General features: G+C 60.2%; 1 protein-coding gene and 37 non-coding genes across 38 annotated transcripts; 32 read left to right on the forward strand and 6 right to left on the reverse strand.

Annotated features, from left to right (window-relative positions):
- Positions 1-337: 337 nt before the first annotated feature.
- On the forward strand, positions 338-410 carry PHYSODRAFT_t370. Its single transcript has one exon. It is a non-coding gene; the product is annotated as a tRNA-Lys (tRNA).
- Positions 411-913: 503 nt separating this feature from the next.
- Positions 914-986, forward strand: PHYSODRAFT_t371. Its single transcript has one exon. It is a non-coding gene; the product is annotated as a tRNA-Lys (tRNA).
- Positions 987-1,486: 500 nt separating this feature from the next.
- PHYSODRAFT_t372 lies at positions 1,487-1,559 on the forward strand. Its single transcript has one exon. It is a non-coding gene; the product is annotated as a tRNA-Lys (tRNA).
- Positions 1,560-2,059: 500 nt separating this feature from the next.
- PHYSODRAFT_t373 lies at positions 2,060-2,132 on the forward strand. Its single transcript has one exon. It is a non-coding gene; the product is annotated as a tRNA-Lys (tRNA).
- A 169-nt stretch (positions 2,133-2,301) lies between these two features.
- Positions 2,302-2,374, forward strand: PHYSODRAFT_t374. The gene has a single exon. It is a non-coding gene; the product is annotated as a tRNA-Lys (tRNA).
- Positions 2,375-2,877: 503 nt separating this feature from the next.
- Positions 2,878-2,950, forward strand: PHYSODRAFT_t375. Its single transcript has one exon. It is a non-coding gene; the product is annotated as a tRNA-Lys (tRNA).
- Positions 2,951-3,453: 503 nt separating this feature from the next.
- PHYSODRAFT_t376 lies at positions 3,454-3,526 on the forward strand. Its single transcript has one exon. It is a non-coding gene; the product is annotated as a tRNA-Lys (tRNA).
- Positions 3,527-4,029: 503 nt separating this feature from the next.
- PHYSODRAFT_t377 lies at positions 4,030-4,102 on the forward strand. Its single transcript has one exon. It is a non-coding gene; the product is annotated as a tRNA-Lys (tRNA).
- A 503-nt stretch (positions 4,103-4,605) lies between these two features.
- Positions 4,606-4,678, forward strand: PHYSODRAFT_t378. The gene has a single exon. It is a non-coding gene; the product is annotated as a tRNA-Lys (tRNA).
- Positions 4,679-5,180: 502 nt separating this feature from the next.
- On the forward strand, positions 5,181-5,253 carry PHYSODRAFT_t379. The gene has a single exon. It is a non-coding gene; the product is annotated as a tRNA-Lys (tRNA).
- Positions 5,254-5,746: 493 nt separating this feature from the next.
- PHYSODRAFT_t380 lies at positions 5,747-5,819 on the forward strand. Its single transcript has one exon. It is a non-coding gene; the product is annotated as a tRNA-Lys (tRNA).
- Positions 5,820-6,322: 503 nt separating this feature from the next.
- On the forward strand, positions 6,323-6,395 carry PHYSODRAFT_t381. Its single transcript has one exon. It is a non-coding gene; the product is annotated as a tRNA-Lys (tRNA).
- A 362-nt stretch (positions 6,396-6,757) lies between these two features.
- PHYSODRAFT_t382 lies at positions 6,758-6,830 on the forward strand. Its single transcript has one exon. It is a non-coding gene; the product is annotated as a tRNA-Lys (tRNA).
- A 503-nt stretch (positions 6,831-7,333) lies between these two features.
- Positions 7,334-7,406, forward strand: PHYSODRAFT_t383. Its single transcript has one exon. It is a non-coding gene; the product is annotated as a tRNA-Lys (tRNA).
- Positions 7,407-7,909: 503 nt separating this feature from the next.
- Positions 7,910-7,982, forward strand: PHYSODRAFT_t384. The gene has a single exon. It is a non-coding gene; the product is annotated as a tRNA-Lys (tRNA).
- Positions 7,983-8,485: 503 nt separating this feature from the next.
- Positions 8,486-8,558, forward strand: PHYSODRAFT_t385. The gene has a single exon. It is a non-coding gene; the product is annotated as a tRNA-Lys (tRNA).
- A 502-nt stretch (positions 8,559-9,060) lies between these two features.
- PHYSODRAFT_t386 lies at positions 9,061-9,133 on the forward strand. The gene has a single exon. It is a non-coding gene; the product is annotated as a tRNA-Lys (tRNA).
- Positions 9,134-9,635: 502 nt separating this feature from the next.
- On the forward strand, positions 9,636-9,708 carry PHYSODRAFT_t387. The gene has a single exon. It is a non-coding gene; the product is annotated as a tRNA-Lys (tRNA).
- A 502-nt stretch (positions 9,709-10,210) lies between these two features.
- Positions 10,211-10,283, forward strand: PHYSODRAFT_t388. Its single transcript has one exon. It is a non-coding gene; the product is annotated as a tRNA-Lys (tRNA).
- A 503-nt stretch (positions 10,284-10,786) lies between these two features.
- Positions 10,787-10,859, forward strand: PHYSODRAFT_t389. The gene has a single exon. It is a non-coding gene; the product is annotated as a tRNA-Lys (tRNA).
- Positions 10,860-11,362: 503 nt separating this feature from the next.
- Positions 11,363-11,435, forward strand: PHYSODRAFT_t390. Its single transcript has one exon. It is a non-coding gene; the product is annotated as a tRNA-Lys (tRNA).
- Positions 11,436-11,938: 503 nt separating this feature from the next.
- PHYSODRAFT_t391 lies at positions 11,939-12,011 on the forward strand. Its single transcript has one exon. It is a non-coding gene; the product is annotated as a tRNA-Lys (tRNA).
- A 503-nt stretch (positions 12,012-12,514) lies between these two features.
- PHYSODRAFT_t392 lies at positions 12,515-12,587 on the forward strand. The gene has a single exon. It is a non-coding gene; the product is annotated as a tRNA-Lys (tRNA).
- Positions 12,588-13,090: 503 nt separating this feature from the next.
- Positions 13,091-13,163, forward strand: PHYSODRAFT_t393. Its single transcript has one exon. It is a non-coding gene; the product is annotated as a tRNA-Lys (tRNA).
- Positions 13,164-13,665: 502 nt separating this feature from the next.
- Positions 13,666-13,738, forward strand: PHYSODRAFT_t394. Its single transcript has one exon. It is a non-coding gene; the product is annotated as a tRNA-Lys (tRNA).
- A 519-nt stretch (positions 13,739-14,257) lies between these two features.
- On the forward strand, positions 14,258-14,330 carry PHYSODRAFT_t395. The gene has a single exon. It is a non-coding gene; the product is annotated as a tRNA-Lys (tRNA).
- Positions 14,331-14,833: 503 nt separating this feature from the next.
- Positions 14,834-14,906, forward strand: PHYSODRAFT_t396. Its single transcript has one exon. It is a non-coding gene; the product is annotated as a tRNA-Lys (tRNA).
- Positions 14,907-15,408: 502 nt separating this feature from the next.
- Positions 15,409-15,481, forward strand: PHYSODRAFT_t397. Its single transcript has one exon. It is a non-coding gene; the product is annotated as a tRNA-Lys (tRNA).
- Positions 15,482-15,983: 502 nt separating this feature from the next.
- PHYSODRAFT_t398 lies at positions 15,984-16,056 on the forward strand. Its single transcript has one exon. It is a non-coding gene; the product is annotated as a tRNA-Lys (tRNA).
- Positions 16,057-16,566: 510 nt separating this feature from the next.
- Positions 16,567-16,639, forward strand: PHYSODRAFT_t399. The gene has a single exon. It is a non-coding gene; the product is annotated as a tRNA-Lys (tRNA).
- A 155-nt stretch (positions 16,640-16,794) lies between these two features.
- Positions 16,795-21,901, forward strand: PHYSODRAFT_324448 (hypothetical protein; the record flags this gene model as incomplete). The annotated part of the gene is made up of 10 exons (XM_009520214.1): positions 16,795-16,926; positions 17,460-17,800; positions 18,067-18,375; positions 18,610-18,951; positions 19,186-19,459; positions 19,648-19,988; positions 20,255-20,563; positions 20,798-21,139; positions 21,374-21,630; positions 21,720-21,901. 10 exons carry the CDS (start codon positions 16,795-16,797, stop codon positions 21,899-21,901), a joined length of 2,829 nt encoding a protein of 942 aa, XP_009518509.1.
- On the forward strand, positions 17,158-17,230 carry PHYSODRAFT_t400. The gene has a single exon. It is a non-coding gene; the product is annotated as a tRNA-Lys (tRNA).
- Positions 17,806-17,878, reverse strand: PHYSODRAFT_t547. Its single transcript has one exon. It is a non-coding gene; the product is annotated as a tRNA-Lys (tRNA).
- PHYSODRAFT_t546 lies at positions 18,381-18,453 on the reverse strand. The gene has a single exon. It is a non-coding gene; the product is annotated as a tRNA-Lys (tRNA).
- PHYSODRAFT_t545 lies at positions 18,957-19,029 on the reverse strand. The gene has a single exon. It is a non-coding gene; the product is annotated as a tRNA-Lys (tRNA).
- Positions 19,994-20,066, reverse strand: PHYSODRAFT_t544. Its single transcript has one exon. It is a non-coding gene; the product is annotated as a tRNA-Lys (tRNA).
- Positions 20,569-20,641, reverse strand: PHYSODRAFT_t543. The gene has a single exon. It is a non-coding gene; the product is annotated as a tRNA-Lys (tRNA).
- PHYSODRAFT_t542 lies at positions 21,145-21,217 on the reverse strand. Its single transcript has one exon. It is a non-coding gene; the product is annotated as a tRNA-Lys (tRNA).
- Positions 21,902-21,932: the final 31 nt, after the last annotated feature.

Here is a 21,932-nt window from a genome sequence, read left to right on the forward strand (position 1 = left end):
CCCGACTCGCGACCCGTCACCTGCGACTGCGGCCGGCCGAAGGGCGATGCGCGTCTGGCGGCGCGTGACCTTGGCTGCACGAAGCAACCAGCGGACGAGGCGCTGGTGCGATGAGGACGTAGCGGGGGCACCAGAGGCAGATGCTGAAGCTGTTGGCGGTAGTCGATGCGGTGATCCGTGTCTGTGGATGCGGCGTGTTCGTATGTGGATGGTATGGGTGGATAGCGAGAGGCATGTGTGGCGTGTGGTTGTGTGGCGCGAGCGTGCGTGTGTGTGTTTGGTTGTGGTGTGCGTGGTGTTTGATTTTGTATTTTTGTGGTGTGGTAGTGGATATGAAGTCCGTCTAGCTCAGTCGGTAGAGCGCAAGACTCTTAATCTTGTGGTCGTGGGTTCGAGCCCCACGGTGGGCGACTACTTTTGTCTTTCTTGCTCCGGAATGCCTTGCTCGTCTTTCTGCGTGTCTGCGGGTTGATGCGTGCGTGGGTCGCTGCCCGCTCGCATGTCGGAGTCGCTGGCTTGTCCATTGAGTTCGAGAAAGGTCTCTCGATCATGTCCGTCGGGCTTGGCGGCTGGGGCCCCGACTCGCGACCCGTCACCTGCGACTGCGGCCGGCCGAAGGGCGATGCGCGTCTGGCGGCGCGTGACCTTGGCTGCACGAAGCAACCAGCGGACGAGGCGCTGGTGCGATGAGGACGTAGCGGGGGCACCAGAGGCAGATGCTGAAGCTGTTGGCGGTAGTCGATGCGGTGATCCACGCCTGTGGATGCGGCGTGTTCGTATGTGGATGGTATGGGTGGATAGCGAGAGGCATGTGTGGCGTGTGGTTGTGTGGCGCGAGCGTGCGTGTGTGTGTTTGGTTGTGGTGTGCGTGGTGTTTGATTTTGTATTTTTGTGGTGTGGTAGTGGATATGAAGCCCGTCTAGCTCAGTCGGTAGAGCGCAAGACTCTTAATCTTGTGGTCGTGGGTTCGAGCCCCACGGTGGGCGACTACTTTTGTCTTTCTTGCTCCGGAATGCCTTGCTCGTCTTTCTGCGTGTCTGCGGGTTGATGCGTGCGTGGGTCGCTGCCCGCTCGCATGTCGGAGTCGCTGGCTTGTCCATTGAGTTCGAGAAAGGTCTCTCGATCATGTCCGTCGGGCTTGGCGGCTGGGGCCCCGACTCGCGACCCGTCACCTGCGACTGCGGCCGGCCCAAGGGCGATGCGCGTCTGGCGGCGCGTGACCTTGGCTGCACGAAGCAACCAGCGGACGAGGCGCTGGTGCGATGAGGACGTAGCGGGGGCACCAGAGGCAGATGCTGAAGCTGTTGGCGGTCGATGCGGTGATCCGTGTCTGTGGATGCGGCGCGTTCGTATGTGGATGGTATGGGTGGATAGCGAGAGGCATGTGTGGCGTGTGGTTGTGTGGCGCGAGCGTGCGTGTGTGTGTTTGGTTGTGGTTTGCGTGGTGTTTGATTTTGTATTTTTGTGGTGTGGTAGTGGATATGAAGCCCGTCTAGCTCAGTCGGTAGAGCGCAAGACTCTTAATCTTGTGGTCGTGGGTTCGAGCCCCACGGTGGGCGACTACTTTTGTCTTTCTTGCTCCGGAATGCCTTGCTCGTCTTTCTGCGTGTCTGCGGGTTGATGCGTGCGTGGGTCGCTGCCCGCTCGCATGTCGGAGTCGCTGGCTTGTCCATTGAGTTCGAGAAAGGTCTCTCGATCATGTCCGTCGGGCTTGGCGGCTGGGGCCCCGACTCGCGACCCGTCACCTGCGACTGCGGCCGGCCCAAGGGCGATGCGCGTCTGGCGGCGCGTGACCTTGGCTGCACGAAGCAACCAGCGGACGAGGCACTGGTGCGATGAGGACGTAGCGGGGGCACCAGAGGCAGATGCTGAAGCTGTTGGCGGTCGATGCGGTGATCCGTGTCTGTGGATGCGGCGCGTTCGTATGTGGATGGTATGGGTGGATAGCGAGAGGCATGTGTGGCGTGTGGTTGTGTGGCGCGAGCGTGCGTGTGTGTGTTTGGTTGTGGTTTGCGTGGTGTTTGATTTTGTATTTTTGTGGTGTGGTAGTGGATATGAAGCCCGTCTAGCTCAGTCGGTAGAGCGCAAGACTCTTAATCTTGTGGTCGTGGGTTCGAGCCCCACGGTGGGCGACTACTTTTGTCTTTCTTGCTCCGGAATGCCTTGCTCGTCTTTCTGCGTGTCTGCGGGTTGATGCGTGCGTGGGTCGCTGCCCGCTCGCATGTCGGAGTCGCTGTGTGTTTGGTTGTGGTGTGCGTGGTGTTTGATTTTGTATTTTTGTGGTGTGGTAGTGGATATGAAGCCCGTCTAGCTCAGTCGGTAGAGCGCAAGACTCTTAATCTTGTGGTCGTGGGTTCGAGCCCCACGGTGGGCGACTACTTTTGTCTTTCTTGCTCCGGAATGCCTTGCTCGTCTTTCTGCGTGTCTGCGGGTTGATGCGTGCGTGGGTCGCTGCCCGCTCGCATGTCGGAGTCGCTGGCTTGTCCATTGAGTTCGAGAAAGGTCTCTCGATCATGTCCGTCGGGCTTGGCGGCTGGGGCCCCGACTCGCGACCCGTCACCTGCGACTGCGGCCGGCCGAAGGGCGATGCGCGTCTGGCGGCGCGTGACCTTGGCTGCACGAAGCAACCAGCGGACGAGGCGCTGGTGCGATGAGGACGTAGCGGGGGCACCAGAGGCAGATGCTGAAGCTGTTGGCGGTAGTCGATGCGGTGATCCGTGTCTGTGGATGCGGCGTGTTCGTATGTGGATGGTATGGGTGCATAGCGAGAGGCATGTGTGGCGTGTGGTTGTGTGGCGCGAGCGTGCGTGTGTGTGTTTGGTTGTGGTGTGCGTGGTGTTTGATTTTGTATTTTTGTGGTGTGGTAGTGGATATGAAGCCCGTCTAGCTCAGTCGGTAGAGCGCAAGACTCTTAATCTTGTGGTCGTGGGTTCGAGCCCCACGGTGGGCGACTACTTTTGTCTTTCTTGCTCCGGAATGCCTTGCTCGTCTTTCTGCGTGTCTGCGGGTTGATGCGTGCGTGGGTCGCTGCCCGCTCGCATGTCGGAGTCGCTGGCTTGTCCATTGAGTTCGAGAAAGGTCTCTCGATCATGTCCGTCGGGCTTGGCGGCTGGGGCCCCGACTCGCGACCCGTCACCTGCGACTGCGGCCGGCCGAAGGGCGATGCGCGTCTGGCGGCGCGTGACCTTGGCTGCACGAAGCAACCAGCGGACGAGGCGCTGGTGCGATGAGGACGTAGCGGGGGCACCAGAGGCAGATGCTGAAGCTGTTGGCGGTAGTCGATGCGGTGATCCGTGTCTGTGGATGCGGCGTGTTCGTATGTGGATGGTATGGGTGGATAGCGAGAGGCATGTGTGGCGTGTGGTTGTGTGGCGCGAGCGTGCGTGTGTGTGTTTGGTTGTGGTGTGCGTGGTGTTTGATTTTGTATTTTTGTGGTGTGGTAGTGGATATGAAGCCCGTCTAGCTTAGTCGGTAGAGCGCAAGACTCTTAATCTTGTGGTCGTGGGTTCGAGCCCCACGGTGGGCGACTACTTTTGTCTTTCTTGCTCCGGAATGCCTTGCTCGTCTTTCTGCGTGTCTGCGGGTTGATGCGTGCGTGGGTCGCTGCCCGCTCGCATGTCGGAGTCGCTGGCTTGTCCATTGAGTTCGAGAAAGGTCTCTCGATCATGTCCGTCGGGCTTGGCGGCTGGGGCCCCGACTCGCGACCCGTCACCTGCGACTGCGGCCGGCCGAAGGGCGATGCGCGTCTGGCGGCGCGTGACCTTGGCTGCACGAAGCAACCAGCGGACGAGGCGCTGGTGCGATGAGGACGTAGCGGGGGCACCAGAGGCAGATGCTGAAGCTGTTGGCGGTAGTCGATGCGGTGATCCGTGTCTGTGGATGCGGCGTGTTCGTATGTGGATGGTATGGGTGGATAGCGAGAGGCATGTGTGGCGTGTGGTTGTGTGGCGCGAGCGTGCGTGTGTGTGTTTGGTTGTGGTGTGCGTGGTGTTTGATTTTGTATTTTTGTGGTGTGGTAGTGGATATGAAGCCCGTCTAGCTTAGTCGGTAGAGCGCAAGACTCTTAATCTTGTGGTCGTGGGTTCGAGCCCCACGGTGGGCGACTACTTTTGTCTTTCTTGCTCCGGAATGCCTTGCTCGTCTTTCTGCGTGTCTGCGGGTTGATGCGTGCGTGGGTCGCTGCCCGCTCGCATGTCGGAGTCGCTGGCTTGTCCATTGAGTTCGAGAAAGGTCTCTCGATCATGTCCGTCGGGCTTGGCGGCTGGGGCCCCGACTCGCGACCCGTCACCTGCGACTGCGGCCGGCCGAAGGGCGATGCGCGTCTGGCGGCGCGTGACCTTGGCTGCACGAAGCAACCAGCGGACGAGGCGCTGGTGCGATGAGGACGTAGCGGGGGCACCAGAGGCAGATGCTGAAGCTGTTGGCGGTAGTCGATGCGGTGATCCGTGTCTGTGGATGCGGCGTGTTCGTATGTGGATGGTATGGGTGGATAGCGAGAGGCATGTGTGGCGTGTGGTTGTGTGGCGCGAGCGTGCGTGTGTGTGTTTGGTTGTGGTGTGCGTGGTGTTTGATTTTGTATTTTTGTGGTGTGGTAGTGGATATGAAGCCCGTCTAGCTCAGTCGGTAGAGCGCAAGACTCTTAATCTTGTGGTCGTGGGTTCGAGCCCCACGGTGGGCGACTACTTTTGTCTTTCTTGCTCCGGAATGCCTTGCTCGTCTTTCTGCGTGTCTGCGGGTTGATGCGTGCGTGGGTCGCTGCCCGCTCGCATGTCGGAGTCGCTGGCTTGTCCATTGAGTTCGAGAAAGGTCTCTCGATCATGTCCGTCGGGCTTGGCGGCTGGGGCCCCGACTCGCGACCCGTCACCTGCGACTGCGGCCGGCCGAAGGGCGATGCGCGTCTGGCGGCGCGTGACCTTGGCTGCACGAAGCAACCAGCGGACGAGGCGCTGGTGCGATGAGGACGTAGCGGGGGACCAGAGGCAGATGCTGAAGCTGTTGGCGGTAGTCGATGCGGTGATCCGTGTCTGTGGATGCGGCGTGTTCGTATGTGGATGGTATGGGTGGATAGCGAGAGGCATGTGTGGCGTGTGGTTGTGTGGCGCGAGCGTGCGTGTGTGTGTTTGGTTGTGGTGTGCGTGGTGTTTGATTTTGTATTTTTGTGGTGTGGTAGTGGATATGAAGCCCGTCTAGCTCAGTCGGTAGAGCGCAAGACTCTTAATCTTGTGGTCGTGGGTTCGAGCCCCACGGTGGGCGACTACTTTTGTCTTTCTTGCTCCGGAATGCCTTGCTCGTCTTTCTGCGTGTCTGCGGGTTGATGCGTGCGTGGGTCGCTGCCCGCTCGCATGTCGGAGTCGCTGGCTTGTCCATTGAGTTCGAGAAAGGTCTCTCGATCATGTCCGTCGGGCTTGGCGGCTGGGGCCCCGACTCGCGACCCGTCACCTGCGACTGCGGCCGGCCGAAGGGCGATGCGCGTCTGGCGGCGCGTGACCTTGGCTGCACGAAGCAACCAGCGGACGAGGCGCTGGTGCGATGAGGACGTAGCGGGGGCACCAGAGGCAGATGCTGAAGCTGTTGGCGGTAGTCGATGCGGTGATCCGTGTCTGTGGATGCGGCGTGTTCGTATGTGGATGGTATGGGTGGATAGCGAGAGGCATGTGTGGCGTGTGGTTGTCGTGCGTGTGTGTGTTTGGTTGTGGTGTGCGTGGTGTTTGATTTTGTATTTTTGTGATGTGGTAGTGGATATGAAGCCCGTCTAGCTCAGTCGGTAGAGCGCAAGACTCTTAATCTTGTGGTCGTGGGTTCGAGCCCCACGGTGGGCGACTACTTTTGTCTTTCTTGCTCCGGAATGCCTTGCTCGTCTTTCTGCGTGTCTGCGGGTTGATGCGTGCGTGGGTCGCTGCCCGCTCGCATGTCGGAGTCGCTGGCTTGTCCATTGAGTTCGAGAAAGGTCTCTCGATCATGTCCGTCGGGCTTGGCGGCTGGGGCCCCGACTCGCGACCCGTCACCTGCGACTGCGGCCGGCCGAAGGGCGATGCGCGTCTGGCGGCGCGTGACCTTGGCTGCACGAAGCAACCAGCGGACGAGGCGCTGGTGCGATGAGGACGTAGCGGGGGCACCAGAGGCAGATGCTGAAGCTGTTGGCGGTAGTCGATGCGGTGATCCGTGTCTGTGGATGCGGCGTGTTCGTATGTGGATGGTATGGGTGGATAGCGAGAGGCATGTGTGGCGTGTGGTTGTGTGGCGCGAGCGTGCGTGTGTGTGTTTGGTTGTGGTTTGCGTGGTGTTTGATTTTGTATTTTTGTGGTGTGGTAGTGGATATGAAGCCCGTCTAGCTCAGTCGGTAGAGCGCAAGACTCTTAATCTTGTGGTCGTGGGTTCGAGCCCCACGGTGGGCGACTACTTTTGTCTTTCTTGCTCCGGAATGCCTTGCTCGTCTTTCTGCGTGTCTGCGGGTTGATGCGTGCGTGGGTCGCTGCCCGCTCGCATGTCGGAGTCGCTGGCTTGTCCATTGAGTTCGAGAAAGGTCTCTCGATCATGTCCGTCGGGCTTGGCGGCTGGGGCCCCGACTCGCGACCCGTCACCTGGATGCGGTGATCCGTGTCTGTGGATGCGGCGTGTTCGTATGTGGATGGTATGGGTGGATAGCGAGAGGCATGTGTGGCGTGTGGTTGTGTGGCGCGAGCGTGCGTGTGTGTGTTTGGTTGTGGTGTGCGTGGTGTTTGATTTTGTATTTTTGTGGTGTGGTAGTGGATATGAAGCCCGTCTAGCTCAGTCGGTAGAGCGCAAGACTCTTAATCTTGTGGTCGTGGGTTCGAGCCCCACGGTGGGCGACTACTTTTGTCTTTCTTGCTCCGGAATGCCTTGCTCGTCTTTCTGCGTGTCTGCGGGTTGATGCGTGCGTGGGTCGCTGCCCGCTCGCATGTCGGAGTCGCTGGCTTGTCCATTGAGTTCGAGAAAGGTCTCTCGATCATGTCCGTCGGGCTTGGCGGCTGGGGCCCCGACTCGCGACCCGTCACCTGCGACTGCGGCCGGCCGAAGGGCGATGCGCGTCTGGCGGCGCGTGACCTTGGCTGCACGAAGCAACCAGCGGACGAGGCGCTGGTGCGATGAGGACGTAGCGGGGGCACCAGAGGCAGATGCTGAAGCTGTTGGCGGTAGTCGATGCGGTGATCCGTGTCTGTGGATGCGGCGTGTTCGTATGTGGATAGTATGGGTGGATAGCGAGAGGCATGTGTGGCGTGTGGTTGTGTGGCGCGAGCGTGCGTGTGTGTGTTTGGTTGTGGTGTGCGTGGTGTTTGATTTTGTATTTTTGTGGTGTGGTAGTGGATATGAAGCCCGTCTAGCTCAGTCGGTAGAGCGCAAGACTCTTAATCTTGTGGTCGTGGGTTCGAGCCCCACGGTGGGCGACTACTTTTGTCTTTCTTGCTCCGGAATGCCTTGCTCGTCTTTCTGCGTGTCTGCGGGTTGATGCGTGCGTGGGTCGCTGCCCGCTCGCATGTCGGAGTCGCTGGCTTGTCCATTGAGTTCGAGAAAGGTCTCTCGATCATGTCCGTCGGGCTTGGCGGCTGGGGCCCCGACTCGCGACCCGTCACCTGCGACTGCGGCCGGCCGAAGGGCGATGCGCGTCTGGCGGCGCGTGACCTTGGCTGCACGAAGCAACCAGCGGACGAGGCGCTGGTGCGATGAGGACGTAGCGGGGGCACCAGAGGCAGATGCTGAAGCTGTTGGCGGTAGTCGATGCGGTGATCCGTGTCTGTGGATGCGGCGTGTTCGTATGTGGATGGTATGGGTGGATAGCGAGAGGCATGTGTGGCGTGTGGTTGTGTGGCGCGAGCGTGCGTGTGTGTGTTTGGTTGTGGTGTGCGTGGTGTTTGATTTTGTATTTTTGTGGTGTGGTAGTGGATATGAAGCCCGTCTAGCTCAGTCGGTAGAGCGCAAGACTCTTAATCTTGTGGTCGTGGGTTCGAGCCCCACGGTGGGCGACTACTTTTGTCTTTCTTGCTCCGGAATGCCTTGCTCGTCTTTCTGCGTGTCTGCGGGTTGATGCGTGCGTGGGTCGCTGCCCGCTCGCATGTCGGAGTCGCTGGCTTGTCCATTGAGTTCGAGAAAGGTCTCTCGATCATGTCCGTCGGGCTTGGCGGCTGGGGCCCCGACTCGCGACCCGTCACCTGCGACTGCGGCCGGCCGAAGGGCGATGCGCGTCTGGCGGCGCGTGACCTTGGCTGCACGAAGCAACCAGCGGACGAGGCGCTGGTGCGATGAGGACGTAGCGGGGGCACCAGAGGCAGATGCTGAAGCTGTTGGCGGTAGTCGATGCGGTGATCCGTGTCTGTGGATGCGGCGTGTTCGTATGTGGATGGTATGGGTGGATAGCGAGAGGCATGTGTGGCGTGTGGTTGTGTGGCGCGAGCGTGCGTGTGTGTGTTTGGTTGTGGTGTGCGTGGTGTTTGATTTTGTATTTTTGTGATGTGGTAGTGGATATGAAGCCCGTCTAGCTCAGTCGGTAGAGCGCAAGACTCTTAATCTTGTGGTCGTGGGTTCGAGCCCCACGGTGGGCGACTGCTTTTGTCTTTCTTGCTCCGGAATGCCTTGCTCGTCTTTCTGCGTGTCTGCGGGTTGATGCGTGCGTGGGTCGCTGCCCGCTCGCATGTCGGAGTCGCTGGCTTGTCCATTGAGTTCGAGAAAGGTCTCTCGATCATGTCCGTCGGGCTTGGCGGCTGGGGCCCCGACTCGCGACCCGTCACCTGCGACTGCGGCCGGCCGAAGGGCGATGCGCGTCTGGCGGCGCGTGACCTTGGCTGCACGAAGCAACCAGCGGACGAGGCGCTGGTGCGATGAGGACGTAGCGGGGCACCAGAGGCAGATGCTGAAGCTGTTGGCGGTAGTCGATGCGGTGATCCGTGTCTATGGATGCGGCGTGTTCGTATGTGGATGGTATGGGTGGATAGCGAGAGGCATGTGTGGCGTGTGGTTGTGTGGCGCGAGCGTGCGTGTGTGTGTTTGGTTGTGGTTTGCGTGGTGTTTGATTTTGTATTTTTGTGGTGTGGTAGTGGATATGAAGCCCGTCTAGCTCAGTCGGTAGAGCGCAAGACTCTTAATCTTGTGGTCGTGGGTTCGAGCCCCACGGTGGGCGACTACTTTTGTCTTTCTTGCTCCGGAATGCCTTGCTCGTCTTTCTGCGTGTCTGCGGGTTGATGCGTGCGTGGGTCGCTGCCCGCTCGCATGTCGGAGTCGCTGGCTTGTCCATTGAGTTCGAGAAAGGTCTCTCGATCATGTCCGTCGGGCTTGGCAGCTGGGGCCCCGACTCGCGACCCGTCACCTGCGACTGCGGCCGGCCGAAGGGCGATGCGCGTCTGGCGGCGCGTGACCTTGGCTGCACGAAGCAACCAGCGGACGAGGCGCTGGTGCGATGAGGACGTAGCGGGGCACCAGAGGCAGATGCTGAAGCTGTTGGCGGTAGTCGATGCGGTGATCCGTGTCTATGGATGCGGCGTGTTCGTATGTGGATGGTATGGGTGGATAGCGAGAGGCATGTGTGGCGTGTGGTTGTGTGGCGCGAGCGTGCGTGTGTGTGTTTGGTTGTGGTGTGCGTGGTGTTTGATTTTGTATTTTTGTGGTGTGGTAGTGGATATGAAGCCCGTCTAGCTCAGTCGGTAGAGCGCAAGACTCTTAATCTTGTGGTCGTGGGTTCGAGCCCCACGGTGGGCGACTACTTTTGTCTTTCTTGCTCCGGAATGCCTTGCTCGTCTTTCTGCGTGTCTGCGGGTTGATGCGTGCGTGGGTCGCTGCCCGCTCGCATGTCGGAGTCGCTGGCTTGTCCATTGAGTTCGAGAAAGGTCTCTCGATCATGTCCGTCGGGCTTGGCAGCTGGGGCCCCGACTCGCGACCCGTCACCTGCGACTGCGGCCGGCCGAAGGGCGATGCGCGTCTGGCGGCGCGTGACCTTGGCTGCACGAAGCAACCAGCGGACGAGGCGCTGGTGCGATGAGGACGTAGCGGGGCACCAGAGGCAGATGCTGAAGCTGTTGGCGGTAGTCGATGCGGTGATCCGTGTCTATGGATGCGGCGTGTTCGTATGTGGATGGTATGGGTGGATAGCGAGAGGCATGTGTGGCGTGTGGTTGTGTGGCGCGAGCGTGCGTGTGTGTGTTTGGTTGTGGTTTGCGTGGTGTTTGATTTTGTATTTTTGTGGTGTGGTAGTGGATATGAAGCCCGTCTAGCTCAGTCGGTAGAGCGCAAGACTCTTAATCTTGTGGTCGTGGGTTCGAGCCCCACGGTGGGCGACTACTTTTGTCTTTCTTGCTCCGGAATGCCTTGCTCGTCTTTCTGCGTGTCTGCGGGTTGATGCGTGCGTGGGTCGCTGCCCGCTCGCATGTCGGAGTCGCTGGCTTGTCCATTGAGTTCGAGAAAGGTCTCTCGATCATGACCGTCGGGCTTGGCGGCTGGGGCCCCGACTCGCGACCCGTCACCTGCGACTGCGGCCGGCCGAAGGGCGATGCGCGTCTGGCGGCGCGTGACCTTGGCTGCACGAAGCAACCAGCGGACGAGGCGCTGGTGCGATGAGGACGTAGCGGGGGCACCAGAGGCAGATGCTGAAGCTGTTGGCGGTAGTCGATGCGGTGATCCGTGTCTGTGGATGCGGCGTGTTCGTATGTGGATGGTATGGGTGGATAGCGAGAGGCATGTGTGGCGTGTGGTTGTGTGGCGCGAGCGTGCGTGTGTGTGTTTGGTTGTGGTTTGCGTGGTGTTTGATTTTGTATTTTTGTGGTGTGGTAGTGGATATGAAGCCCGTCTAGCTCAGTCGGTAGAGCGCAAGACTCTTAATCTTGTGGTCGTGGGTTCGAGCCCCACGGTGGGCGACTACTTTTGTCTTTCTTGCTCCGGAATGCCTTGCTCGTCTTTCTGCGTGTCTGCGGGTTGATGCGTGCGTGGGTCGCTGCCCGCTCGCATGTCGGAGTCGCTGGCTTGTCCATTGAGTTCGAGAAAGGTCTCTCGATCATGTCCGTCGGGCTTGGCGGCTGGGGCCCCGACTCGCGACCCGTCACCTGCGACTGCGGCCGGCCCAAGGGCGATGCGCGTCTGGCGGCGCGTGACCTTGGCTGCACGAAGCAACCAGCGGACGAGGCGCTGGTGCGATGAGGACGTAGCGGGGGCACCAGAGGCAGATGCTGAAGCTGTTGGCGGTAGTCGATGCGGTGATCCGTGTCTGTGGATGCGGCGTGTTCGTATGTGGATGGTATGGGTGGATAGCGAGAGGCATGTGTGGCGTGTGGTTGTGTGGCGCGAGCGTGCGTGTGTGTGTTTGGTTGTGGTTTGCGTGGTGTTTGATTTTGTATTTTTGTGGTGTGGTAGTGGATATGAAGCCCGTCTAGCTCAGTCGGTAGAGCGCAAGACTCTTAATCTTGTGGTCGTGGGTTCGAGCCCCACGGTGGGCGACTACTTTTGTCTTTCTTGCTCCGGAATGCCTTGCTCGTCTTTCTGCGTGTCTGCGGGTTGATGCGTGCGTGGGTCGCTGCCCGCTCGCATGTCGGAGTCGCTGGCTTGTCCATTGAGTTCGAGAAAGGTCTCTCGATCATGTCCGTCGGGCTTGGCGGCTGGGGCCCCGACTCGCGACCCGTCACCTGCGACTGCGGCCGGCCCAAGGGCGATGCGCGTCTGGCGGCGCGTGACCTTGGCTGCACGAAGCAACCAGCGGACGAGGCGCTGGTGCGATGAGGACGTAGCGGGGGCACCAGAGGCAGATGCTGAAGCTGTTGGCGGTAGTCGATGCGGTGATCCGTGTCTGTGGATGCGGCGTGTTCGTATGTGGATGGTATGGGTGGATAGCGAGAGGCATGTGTGGCGTGTGGTTGTGTGGCGCGAGCGTGCGTGTGTGTGTTTGGTTGTGGTGTGCGTGGTGTTTGATTTTGTATTTTTGTGGTGTGGTAGTGGATATGAAGCCCGTCTAGCTCAGTCGGTAGAGCGCAAGACTCTTAATCTTGTGGTCGTGGGTTCGAGCCCCACGGTGGGCGACTACTTTTGTCTTTCTTGCTCCGGAATGCCTTGCTCGTCTTTCTGCGTGTCTGCGGGTTGATGCGTGCGTGGGTCGCTGCCCGCTCGCATGTCGGAGTCGCTGGCTTGTCCATTGAGTTCGAGAAAGGTCTCTCGATCATGTCCGTCGGGCTTGGCGGCTGGGGCCCCGACTCGCGACCCGTCACCTGCGACTGCGGCCGGCCCAAGGGCGATGCGCGTCTGGCGGCGCGTGACCTTGGCTGCACGAAGCAACCAGCGGACGAGGCGCTGGTGCGATGAGGACGTAGCGGGGGCACCAGAGGCAGATGCTGAAGCTGTTGGCGGTAGTCGATGCGGTGATCCGTGTCTGTGGATGCGGCGTGTTCGTATGTGGATGGTATGGGTGGATAGCGAGAGGCATGTGTGGCGTGTGGTTGTGTGGCGCGAGCGTGCGTGTGTGTGTTTGGTTGTGGTGTGCGTGGTGTTTGATTTTGTATTTTTGTGGTGTGGTAGTGGATATGAAGCCCGTCTAGCTCAGTCGGTAGAGCGCAAGACTCTTAATCTTGTGGTCGTGGGTTCGAGCCCCACGGTGGGCGACTACTTTTGTCTTTCTTGCTCCGGAATGCCTTGCTCGTCTTTCTGCGTGTCTGCGGGTTGATGCGTGCGTGGGTCGCTGCCCGCTCGCATGTCGGAGTCGCTGGCTTGTCCATTGAGTTCGAGAAAGGTCTCTCGATCATGTCCGTCGGGCTTGGCGGCTGGGGCCCCGACTCGCGACCCGTCACCTGCGACTGCGGCCGGCCAAAGGGCGATGCGCGTCTGGCGGCGCGTGACCTTGGCTGCACGAAGCAACCAGCGGACGAGGCGCTGGTGCGATGAGGACGTAGCGGGGGCACCAGAGGCAGATGCTGAAGCTGTTGGCGGTAGTCGATGCGGTGATCCGTGTCTGTGGATGCGGCGTGTTCGTATGTGGATGGTATGGGTGGATAGCGAGAGGCATGTGTGGCGTGTGGTTGTGTGGCGCGAGCGTGCGTGTGTGTGTTTGGTTGTGGTGTGCGTGGTGTTTGATTTTGTATTTTTGTGGTGTGGTAGTGGATATGAAGCCCGTCTAGCTCAGTCGGTAGAGCGCAAGACTCTTAATCTTGTGGTCGTGGGTTCGAGCCCCACGGTGGGCGACTACTTTTGTCTTTCTTGCTCCGGAATGCCTTGCTCGTCTTTCTGCGTGTCTGCGGGTTGATGCGTGCGTGGGTCGCTGCCCGCTCGCATGTCGGAGTCGCTGGCTTGTCCATTGAGTTCGAGAAAGGTCTCTCGATCATGTCCGTCGGGCTTGGCGGCTGGGGCCCCGACTCGCGACCCGTCACCTGCGACTGCGGCCGGCCGAAGGGCGATGCGCGTCTGGCGGCGCGTGACCTTGGCTGCACGAAGCAACCAGCGGACGAGGCGCTGGTGCGATGAGGACGTAGCGGGGGACCAGAGGCAGATGCTGAAGCTGTTGGCGGTAGTCGATGCGGTGATCCGTGTCTGTGGATGCGGCGTGTTCGTATGTGGATGGTATGGGTGGATAGCGAGAGGCATGTGTGGCGTGTGGTTGTGTGGCGCGAGCGTGCGTGTGTGTGTTTGGTTGTGGTTTGCGTGGTGTTTGATTTTGTATTTTTGTGGTGTGGTAGTGGATATGAAGCCCGTCTAGCTCAGTCGGTAGAGCGCAAGACTCTTAATCTTGTGGTCGTGGGTTCGAGCCCCACGGTGGGCGACTACTTTTGTCTTTCTTGCTCCGGAATGCCTTGCTCGTCTTTCTGCGTGTCTGCGGGTTGATGCGTGCGTGGGTTGATGCGTGCGTGGGTCGCTGCCCGCTCGCATGTCGGAGTCGCTGGCTTGTCCATTGAGTTCGAGAGAGGTCTCTCGATCATGTCCGTCGGGCTTGGCGGCTGGGGCCCCGACTCGCGACCCGTCACCTGCGACTGCGGCCGGCCGAAGGGCGATGCGCGTCTGGCGGCGCGTGACCTTGGCTGCACGAAGCAACCAGCGGACGAGGCGCTGGTGCGATGAGGACGTAGCGGGGGCACCAGAGGCAGATGCTGAAGCTGTTGGCGGTAGTCGATGCGGTGATCCGTGTCTGTGGATGCGGCGTGTTCGTATGTGGATGGTATGGGTGGATAGCGAGAGGCATGTGTGGCGTGTGGTTGTGTGGCGCGAGCGTGCGTGTGTGTGTTTGGTTGTGGTGTGCGTGGTGTTTGATTTTGTATTTTTGTGGTGTGGTAGTGGATATGAAGCCCGTCTAGCTCAGTCGGTAGAGCGCAAGACTCTTAATCTTGTGGTCGTGGGTTCGAGCCCCACGGTGGGCGACTGCTTTTGTCTTTCTTGCTCCGGAATGCCTTGCTCGTCTTTCTGCGTGTCTGCGGGTTGATGCGTGCGTGGGTCGCTGCCCGCTCGCATGTCGGAGTCGCTGGCTTGTCCATTGAGTTCGAGAAAGGTCTCTCGATCATGTCCGTCGGGCTTGGCAGCTGGGGCCCCGACTCGCGACCCGTCACCTGCGACTGCGGCCGGCCGAAGGGCGATGCGCGTCTGGCGGCGCGTGACCTTGGCTGCACGAAGCAACCAGCGGACGAGGCGCTGGTGCGATGAGGACGTAGCGGGGGCACCAGAGGCAGATGCTGAAGCTGTTGGCGGTAGTCGATGCGGTGATCCGTGTCTGTGGATGCGGCGTGTTCGTATGTGGATGGTATGGGTGGATAGCGAGAGGCATGTGTGGCGTGTGGTTGTGTGGCGCGAGCGTGCGTGTGTGTGTTTGGTTGTGGTGTGCGTGGTGTTTGATTTTGTATTTTTGTGATGTGGTAGTGGATATGAAGCCCGTCTAGCTCAGTCGGTAGAGCGCAAGACTCTTAATCTTGTGGTCGTGGGTTCGAGCCCCACGGTGGGCGACTGCTTTTGTCTTTCTTGCTCCGGAATGCCTTGCTCGTCTTTCTGCGTGTCTGCGGGTTGATGCGTGCGTGGGTCGCTGCCCGCTCGCATGTCGGAGTCGCTGGCTTGTCCATTGAGTTCGAGAAAGGTCTCTCGATCATGTCCGTCGGGCTTGGCGGCTGGGGCCCCGACTCGCGACCCGTCACCTGCGACTGCGGCCGGCCGAAGGGCGATGCGCGTCTGGCGGCGCGTGACCTTGGCTGCACGAAGCAACCAGCGGACGAGGCGCTGGTGCGATGAGGACGTAGCGGGGGACCAGAGGCAGATGCTGAAGCTGTTGGCGGTAGTCGATGCGGTGATCCGTGTCTGTGGATGCGGCGTGTTCGTATGTGGATGGTATGGGTGGATAGCGAGAGGCATGTGTGGCGTGTGGTTGTGTGGCGCGAGCGTGCGTGTGTGTGTTTGGTTGTGGTGTGCGTGGTGTTTGATTTTGTATTTTTGTGGTGTGGTAGTGGATATGAAGCCCGTCTAGCTCAGTCGGTAGAGCGCAAGACTCTTAATCTTGTGGTCGTGGGTTCGAGCCCCACGGTGGGCGACTGCTTTTGTCTTTCTTGCTCCGGAATGCCTTGCTCGTCTTTCTGCGTGTCTGCGGGTTGATGCGTGCGTGGGTCGCTGCCCGCTCGCATGTCGGAGTCGCTGGCTTGTCCATTGAGTTCGAGAAAGGTCTCTCGATCATGTCCGTCGGGCTTGGCAGCTGGGGCCCCGACTCGCGACCCGTCACCTGCGACTGCGGCCGGCCGAAGGGCGATGCGCGTCTGGCGGCGCGTGACCTTGGCTGCACGAAGCAACCAGCGGACGAGGCGCTGGTGCGATGAGGACGTAGCGGGGCACCAGAGGCAGATGCTGAAGCTGTTGGCGGTAGTCGATGCGGTGATCCGTGTCTATGGATGCGGCGTGTTCGTATGTGGATGGTATGGGTGGATAGCGAGAGGCATGTGTGGCGTGTGGTTGTGTGGCGCGAGCGTGCGTGTGTGTGTTTGGTTGTGGTTTGCGTGGTGTTTGATTTTGTATTTTTGTGGTGTGGTAGTGGATATGAAGCCCGTCTAGCTCAGTCGGTAGAGCGCAAGACTCTTAATCTTGTGGTCGTGGGTTCGAGCCCCACGGTGGGCGACTACTTTTGTCTTTCTTGCTCCGGAATGCCTTGCTCGTCTTTCTGCGTGTCGATGCGTGCGTGGGTTGATGCGTGCGTGGGTCGCTGCCCGCTCGCATGTCGGAGTCGCTGGCTTGTCCATTGAGTTCGAGAAAGGTCTCTCGATCATGTCCGTCGGGCTTGGCAGCTGGGGCCCCGACTCGCGACCCGTCACCTGCGACTGCGGCCGGCCGAAGGGCGATGCGCGTCTGGCGGCGCGTGACCTTGGCTGCACGAAGCAACCAGCGGACGAGGCGCTGGTGCGATGAGGACGTAGCGGGGCACCAGAGGCAGATGCTGAAGCTGTTGGCGGTAGTCGATGCGGTGATCCGTGTCTATGGATGCGGCGTGTTCGTATGTGGATGGTATGGGTGGATAGCGAGAGGCATGTGTGGCGTGTGGTTGTGTGGCGCGAGCGTGCGTGTGTGTGTTTGGTTGTGGTTTGCGTGGTGTTTGATTTTGTATTTTTGTGGTGTGGTAGTGGATATGAAGCCCGTCTAGCTCAGTCGGTAGAGCGCAAGACTCTTAATCTTGTGGTCGTGGGTTCGAGCCCCACGGTGGGCGACTGCTTTTGTCTTTCTTGCTCCGGAATGCCTTGCTCGTCTTTCTGCGTGTCTGCGGGTTGATGCGTGCGTGGGTTGATGCGTGCGTGGGTCGCTGCCCGCTCGCATGTCGGAGTCGCTGGCTTGTCCATTGAGTTCGAGAAAGGTCTCTCGATCATGTCCGTCGGGCTTGGCAGCTGGGGCCCCGACTCGCGACCCGTCACCTGCGACTGCGGCCGGCCGAAGGGCGATGCGCGTCTGGCGGCGCGTGACCTTGGCTGCACGAAGCAACCAGCGGACGAGGCGCTGGTGCGATGAGGACGTAGCGGGGCACCAGAGGCAGATGCTGAAGCTGTTGGCGGTAGTCGATGCGGTGATCCGTGTCTATGGATGCGGCGTGTTCGTATGTGGATGGTATGGGTGGATAGCGAGAGGCATGTGTGGCGTGTGGTTGTGTGGCGCGAGCGTGCGTGTGTGTGTTTGGTTGTGGTTTGCGTGGTGTTTGATTTTGTATTTTTGTGGTGTGGTAGTGGATATGAAGCCCGTCTAGCTCAGTCGGTAGAGCGCAAGACTCTTAATCTTGTGGTCGTGGGTTCGAGCCCCACGGTGGGCGACTGCTTTTGTCTTTCTTGCTCCGGAATGCCTTGCTCGTCTTTCTGCGTGTCTGCGGGTTGATGCGTGCGTGGGTTGATGCGTGCGTGGAAAAGAAAAAATACAAAATCAAACACCACGCAAACCACAACCAAACACACACACGCACGCTCGCGCCACACAACCACACGCCACACATGCCTCTCGCTATCCACCCATACCATCCACATACGAACACGCCGCATCCATAGACACGGATCACCGCATCGACTACCGCCAACAGCTTCAGCATCTGCCTCTGGTGCCCCGCTACGTCCTCATCGCACCAGCGCCTCGTCCGCTGGTTGCTTCGTGCAGCCAAGGTCACGCGCCGCCAGACGCGCATCGCCCTTCGGCCGGCCGCAGTCGCAGGTGACGGGTCGCGAGTCGGGGCCCCAGCCGCCAAGCCCGACGGACATGATCGAGAGACCTTTCTCGAACTCAATGGACAAGCCAGCGACTCCGACATGCGAGCGGGCAGCGACCCACGCACGCATCAACCCGCAGACACGCAGAAAGACGAGCAAGGCATTCCGGAGCAAGAAAGACAAAAGTAGTCGCCCACCGTGGGGCTCGAACCCACGACCACAAGATTAAGAGTCTTGCGCTCTACCGACTGAGCTAGACGGGCTTCATATCCACTACCACACCACAAAAATACAAAATCAAACACCACGCAAACCACAACCAAACACACACACGCACGCTCGCGCCACACAACCACACGCCACACATGCCTCTCGCTATCCACCCATACCATCCACATACGAACACGCCGCATCCATAGACACGGATCACCGCATCGACTACCGCCAACAGCTTCAGCATCTGCCTCTGGTGCCCCGCTACGTCCTCATCGCACCAGCGCCTCGTCCGCTGGTTGCTTCGTGCAGCCAAGGTCACGCGCCGCCAGACGCGCATCGCCCTTCGGCCGGCCGCAGTCGCAGGTGACGGGTCGCGAGTCGGGGCCCCAGCCGCCAAGCCCGACGGACATGATCGAGAGACCTTTCTCGAACTCAATGGACAAGCCAGCGACTCCGACATGCGAGCGGGCAGCGACCCACGCACGCATCAACCCGCAGACACGCAGAAAGACGAGCAAGGCATTCCGGAGCAAGAAAGACAAAAGTAGTCGCCCACCGTGGGGCTCGAACCCACGACCACAAGATTAAGAGTCTTGCGCTCTACCGACTGAGCTAGACGGGCTTCATATCCACTACCACACCACAAAAATACAAAATCAAACACCACGCAAACCACAACCAAACACACACACGCACGCTCGCGCCACACAACCACACGCCACACATGCCTCTCGCTATCCACCCATACCATCCACATACGAACACGCCGCATCCACAGACACGGATCACCGCATCGACTACCGCCAACAGCTTCAGCATCTGCCTCTGGTGCCCCCGCTACGTCCTCATCGCACCAGCGCCTCGTCCGCTGGTTGCTTCGTGCAGCCAAGGTCACGCGCCGCCAGACGCGCATCGCCCTTCGGCCGGCCGCAGTCGCAGGTGACGGGTCGCGAGTCGGGGCCCCAGCCGCCAAGCCCGACGGTCATGATCGAGAGACCTTTCTCGAACTCAATGGACAAGCCAGCGACTCCGACATGCGAGCGGGCAGCGACCCACGCACGCATCAACCCGCAGACACGCAGAAAGACGAGCAAGGCATTCCGGAGCAAGAAAGACAAAAGTAGTCGCCCACCGTGGGGCTCGAACCCACGACCACAAGATTAAGAGTCTTGCGCTCTACCGACTGAGCTAGACGGGCTTCATATCCACTACCACACCACAAAAATACAAAATCAAACACCACGCACACCACAACCAAACACACACACGCACGCTCGCGCCACACAACCACACGCCACACATGCCTCTCGCTATCCACCCATACCATCCACATACGAACACGCCGCATCCACAGACACGGATCACCGCATCGACTACCGCCAACAGCTTCAGCATCTGCCTCTGGTGCCCCCGCTACGTCCTCATCGCACCAGCACCTCGTCCGCTGGTTGCTTCGTGCAGCCAAGGTCACGCGCCGCCAGACGCGCATCGCCCTTCGGCCGGCCGCAGTCGCAGGTGACGGGTCGCGAGTCGGGGCCCCAGCCGCCAAGCCCGACGGTCATGATCGAGAGACCTTTCTCGAACTCAATGGACAAGCCAGCGACTCCGACATGCGAGCGGGCATAAGAGTCTTGCGCTCTACCGACTGAGCTAGACGGGCTTCATATCCACTACCACACCACAAAAATACAAAATCAAACACCACGCAAACCACAACCAAACACACACACGCACGCTCGCGCCACACAACCACACGCCACACATGCCTCTCGCTATCCACCCATACCATCCACATACGAACACGCCGCATCCATAGACACGGATCACCGCATCGACTACCGCCAACAGCTTCAGCATCTGCCTCTGGTGCCCCGCTACGTCCTCATCGCACCAGCGCCTCGTCCGCTGGTTGCTTCGTGCAGCCAAGGTCACGCGCCGCCAGACGCGCATCGCCCTTCGGCCGGCCGCAGTCGCAGGTGACGGGTCGCGAGTCGGGGCCCCAGCTGCCAAGCCCGACGGACATGATCGAGAGACCTTTCTCGAACTCAATGGACAAGCCAGCGACTCCGACATGCGAGCGGGCAGCGACCCACGCACGCATCAACCCGCAGACACGCAGAAAGACGAGCAAGGCATTCCGGAGCAAGAAAGACAAAAGTAGTCGCCCACCGTGGGGCTCGAACCCACGACCACAAGATTAAGAGTCTTGCGCTCTACCGACTGAGCTAGACGGGCTTCATATCCACTACCACACCACAAAAATACAAAATCAAACACCACGCAAACCACAACCAAACACACACACGCACGCTCGCGCCACACAACCACACGCCACACATGCCTCTCGCTATCCACCCATACCATCCACATACGAACACGCCGCATCCATAGACACGGATCACCGCATCGACTACCGCCAACAGCTTCAGCATCTGCCTCTGGTGCCCCGCTACGTCCTCATCGCACCAGCGCCTCGTCCGCTGGTTGCTTCGTGCAGCCAAGGTCACGCGCCGCCAGACGCGCATCGCCCTTCGGCCGGCCGCAGTCGCAGGTGACGGGTCGCGAGTCGGGGCCCCAGCTGCCAAGCCCGACGGACATGATCGAGAGACCTTTCTCGAACTCAATGGACAAGCCAGCGACTCCGACATGCGAGCGGGCAGCGACCCACGCACGCATCAACCCGCAGACACGCAGAAAGACGAGCAAGGCATTCCGGAGCAAGAAAGACAAAAGTAGTCGCCCACCGTGGGGCTCGAACCCACGACCACAAGATTAAGAGTCTTGCGCTCTACCGACTGAGCTAGACGGGCTTCATATCCACTACCACACCACAAAAATACAAAATCAAACACCACGCAAACCACAACCAAACACACACACGCACGCTCGCGCCACACAACCACACGCCACACATGCCTCTCGCTATCCACCCATACCATCCACATACGAACACGCCGCATCCACAGACACGGATCACCGCATCGACTACCGCCAACAGCTTCAGCATCTGCCTCTGGTGCCCCCGCTACGTCCTCATCGCACCAGCGCCTCGTCCGCTGGTTGCTTCGTGCAGCCAAGGTCACGCGCCGCCAGACGCGCATCGCCCTTCGGCCGGCCGCAGTCGCAGGTGACGGGTCGCGAGTCGGGGCCCCAGCCGCCAAGCCCGACGGACATGATCGAGAGACCTTTCTCGAACTCAATGGACAAGCCAGCGACTCCGACATGCGAGCGGGCAGCGACCCACGCACGCATCAACCCGCAGACACGCAGAAAGACGAGCAAGGCATTCCGGAGCAAGAAAGACAAAAGTAGTCGCCCACCGTGGGGCTCGAACCCACGACCACAAGATTAAGAGTCTTGCGCTCTACCGACTGAGCTAGACGGGCTTCATATCCACTACCACACCACAAAAATACAAAATCAAACACCACGCACACCACAACCAAACACACACACGCACGCTCGCGCCACACAACCACACGCCACACATGCCTCTCGCTATCCACCCATACCATCCACATACGAACACGCCGCATCCACAGACACGGATCACCGCATCGACTACCGCCAACAGCTTCAGCATCTGCCTCTGGTGCCCCCGCTACGTCCTCATCGCACCAGCGCCTCGTCCGCTGGTTGCTTCGTGCAGCCAAGGTCACGCGCCGCCAGACGCGCATCGCCCTTCGGCCGGCCGCAGTCGCAGGTGACGGGTCGCGAGTCGGGGCCCCAGCCGCCAAGCCCGACGGACATGATCGAGAGACCTTCTCGAACTCGAGCCCCACGGTGGGCGACTACTTTTGTCTTTCATGCTCCGGAATGCCTTGCTCGTCTTTCTGCGTGTCTGCGGGTTGATGCGTGCGTGGGTCGCTGCCCGCTCGCATGTCGGAGTCGCTGGCTTGTCCATTGAGTTCGAGAAAGGTCTCTCGATCATGTCCGTCGGGCTTGGCGGCTGGGGCCCCGACTCGCGACCCGTCACCTGCGACTGCGGCCGGCCGAAGGGCGATGCGCGTCTGGCGGCGCGTGACCTTGGCTGCACGAAGCAACCAGCGGACGAGGCGCTGGTGCGATGAGGACGTAGCGGGGGCACCAGAGGCAGATGCT

Source organism: Phytophthora sojae, assembly GCF_000149755.1.
Source record: "Phytophthora sojae unplaced genomic scaffold PHYSOscaffold_2, whole genome shotgun sequence".
NCBI lineage: Eukaryota > Oomycota > Peronosporomycetes > Peronosporales > Peronosporaceae > Phytophthora > Phytophthora sojae.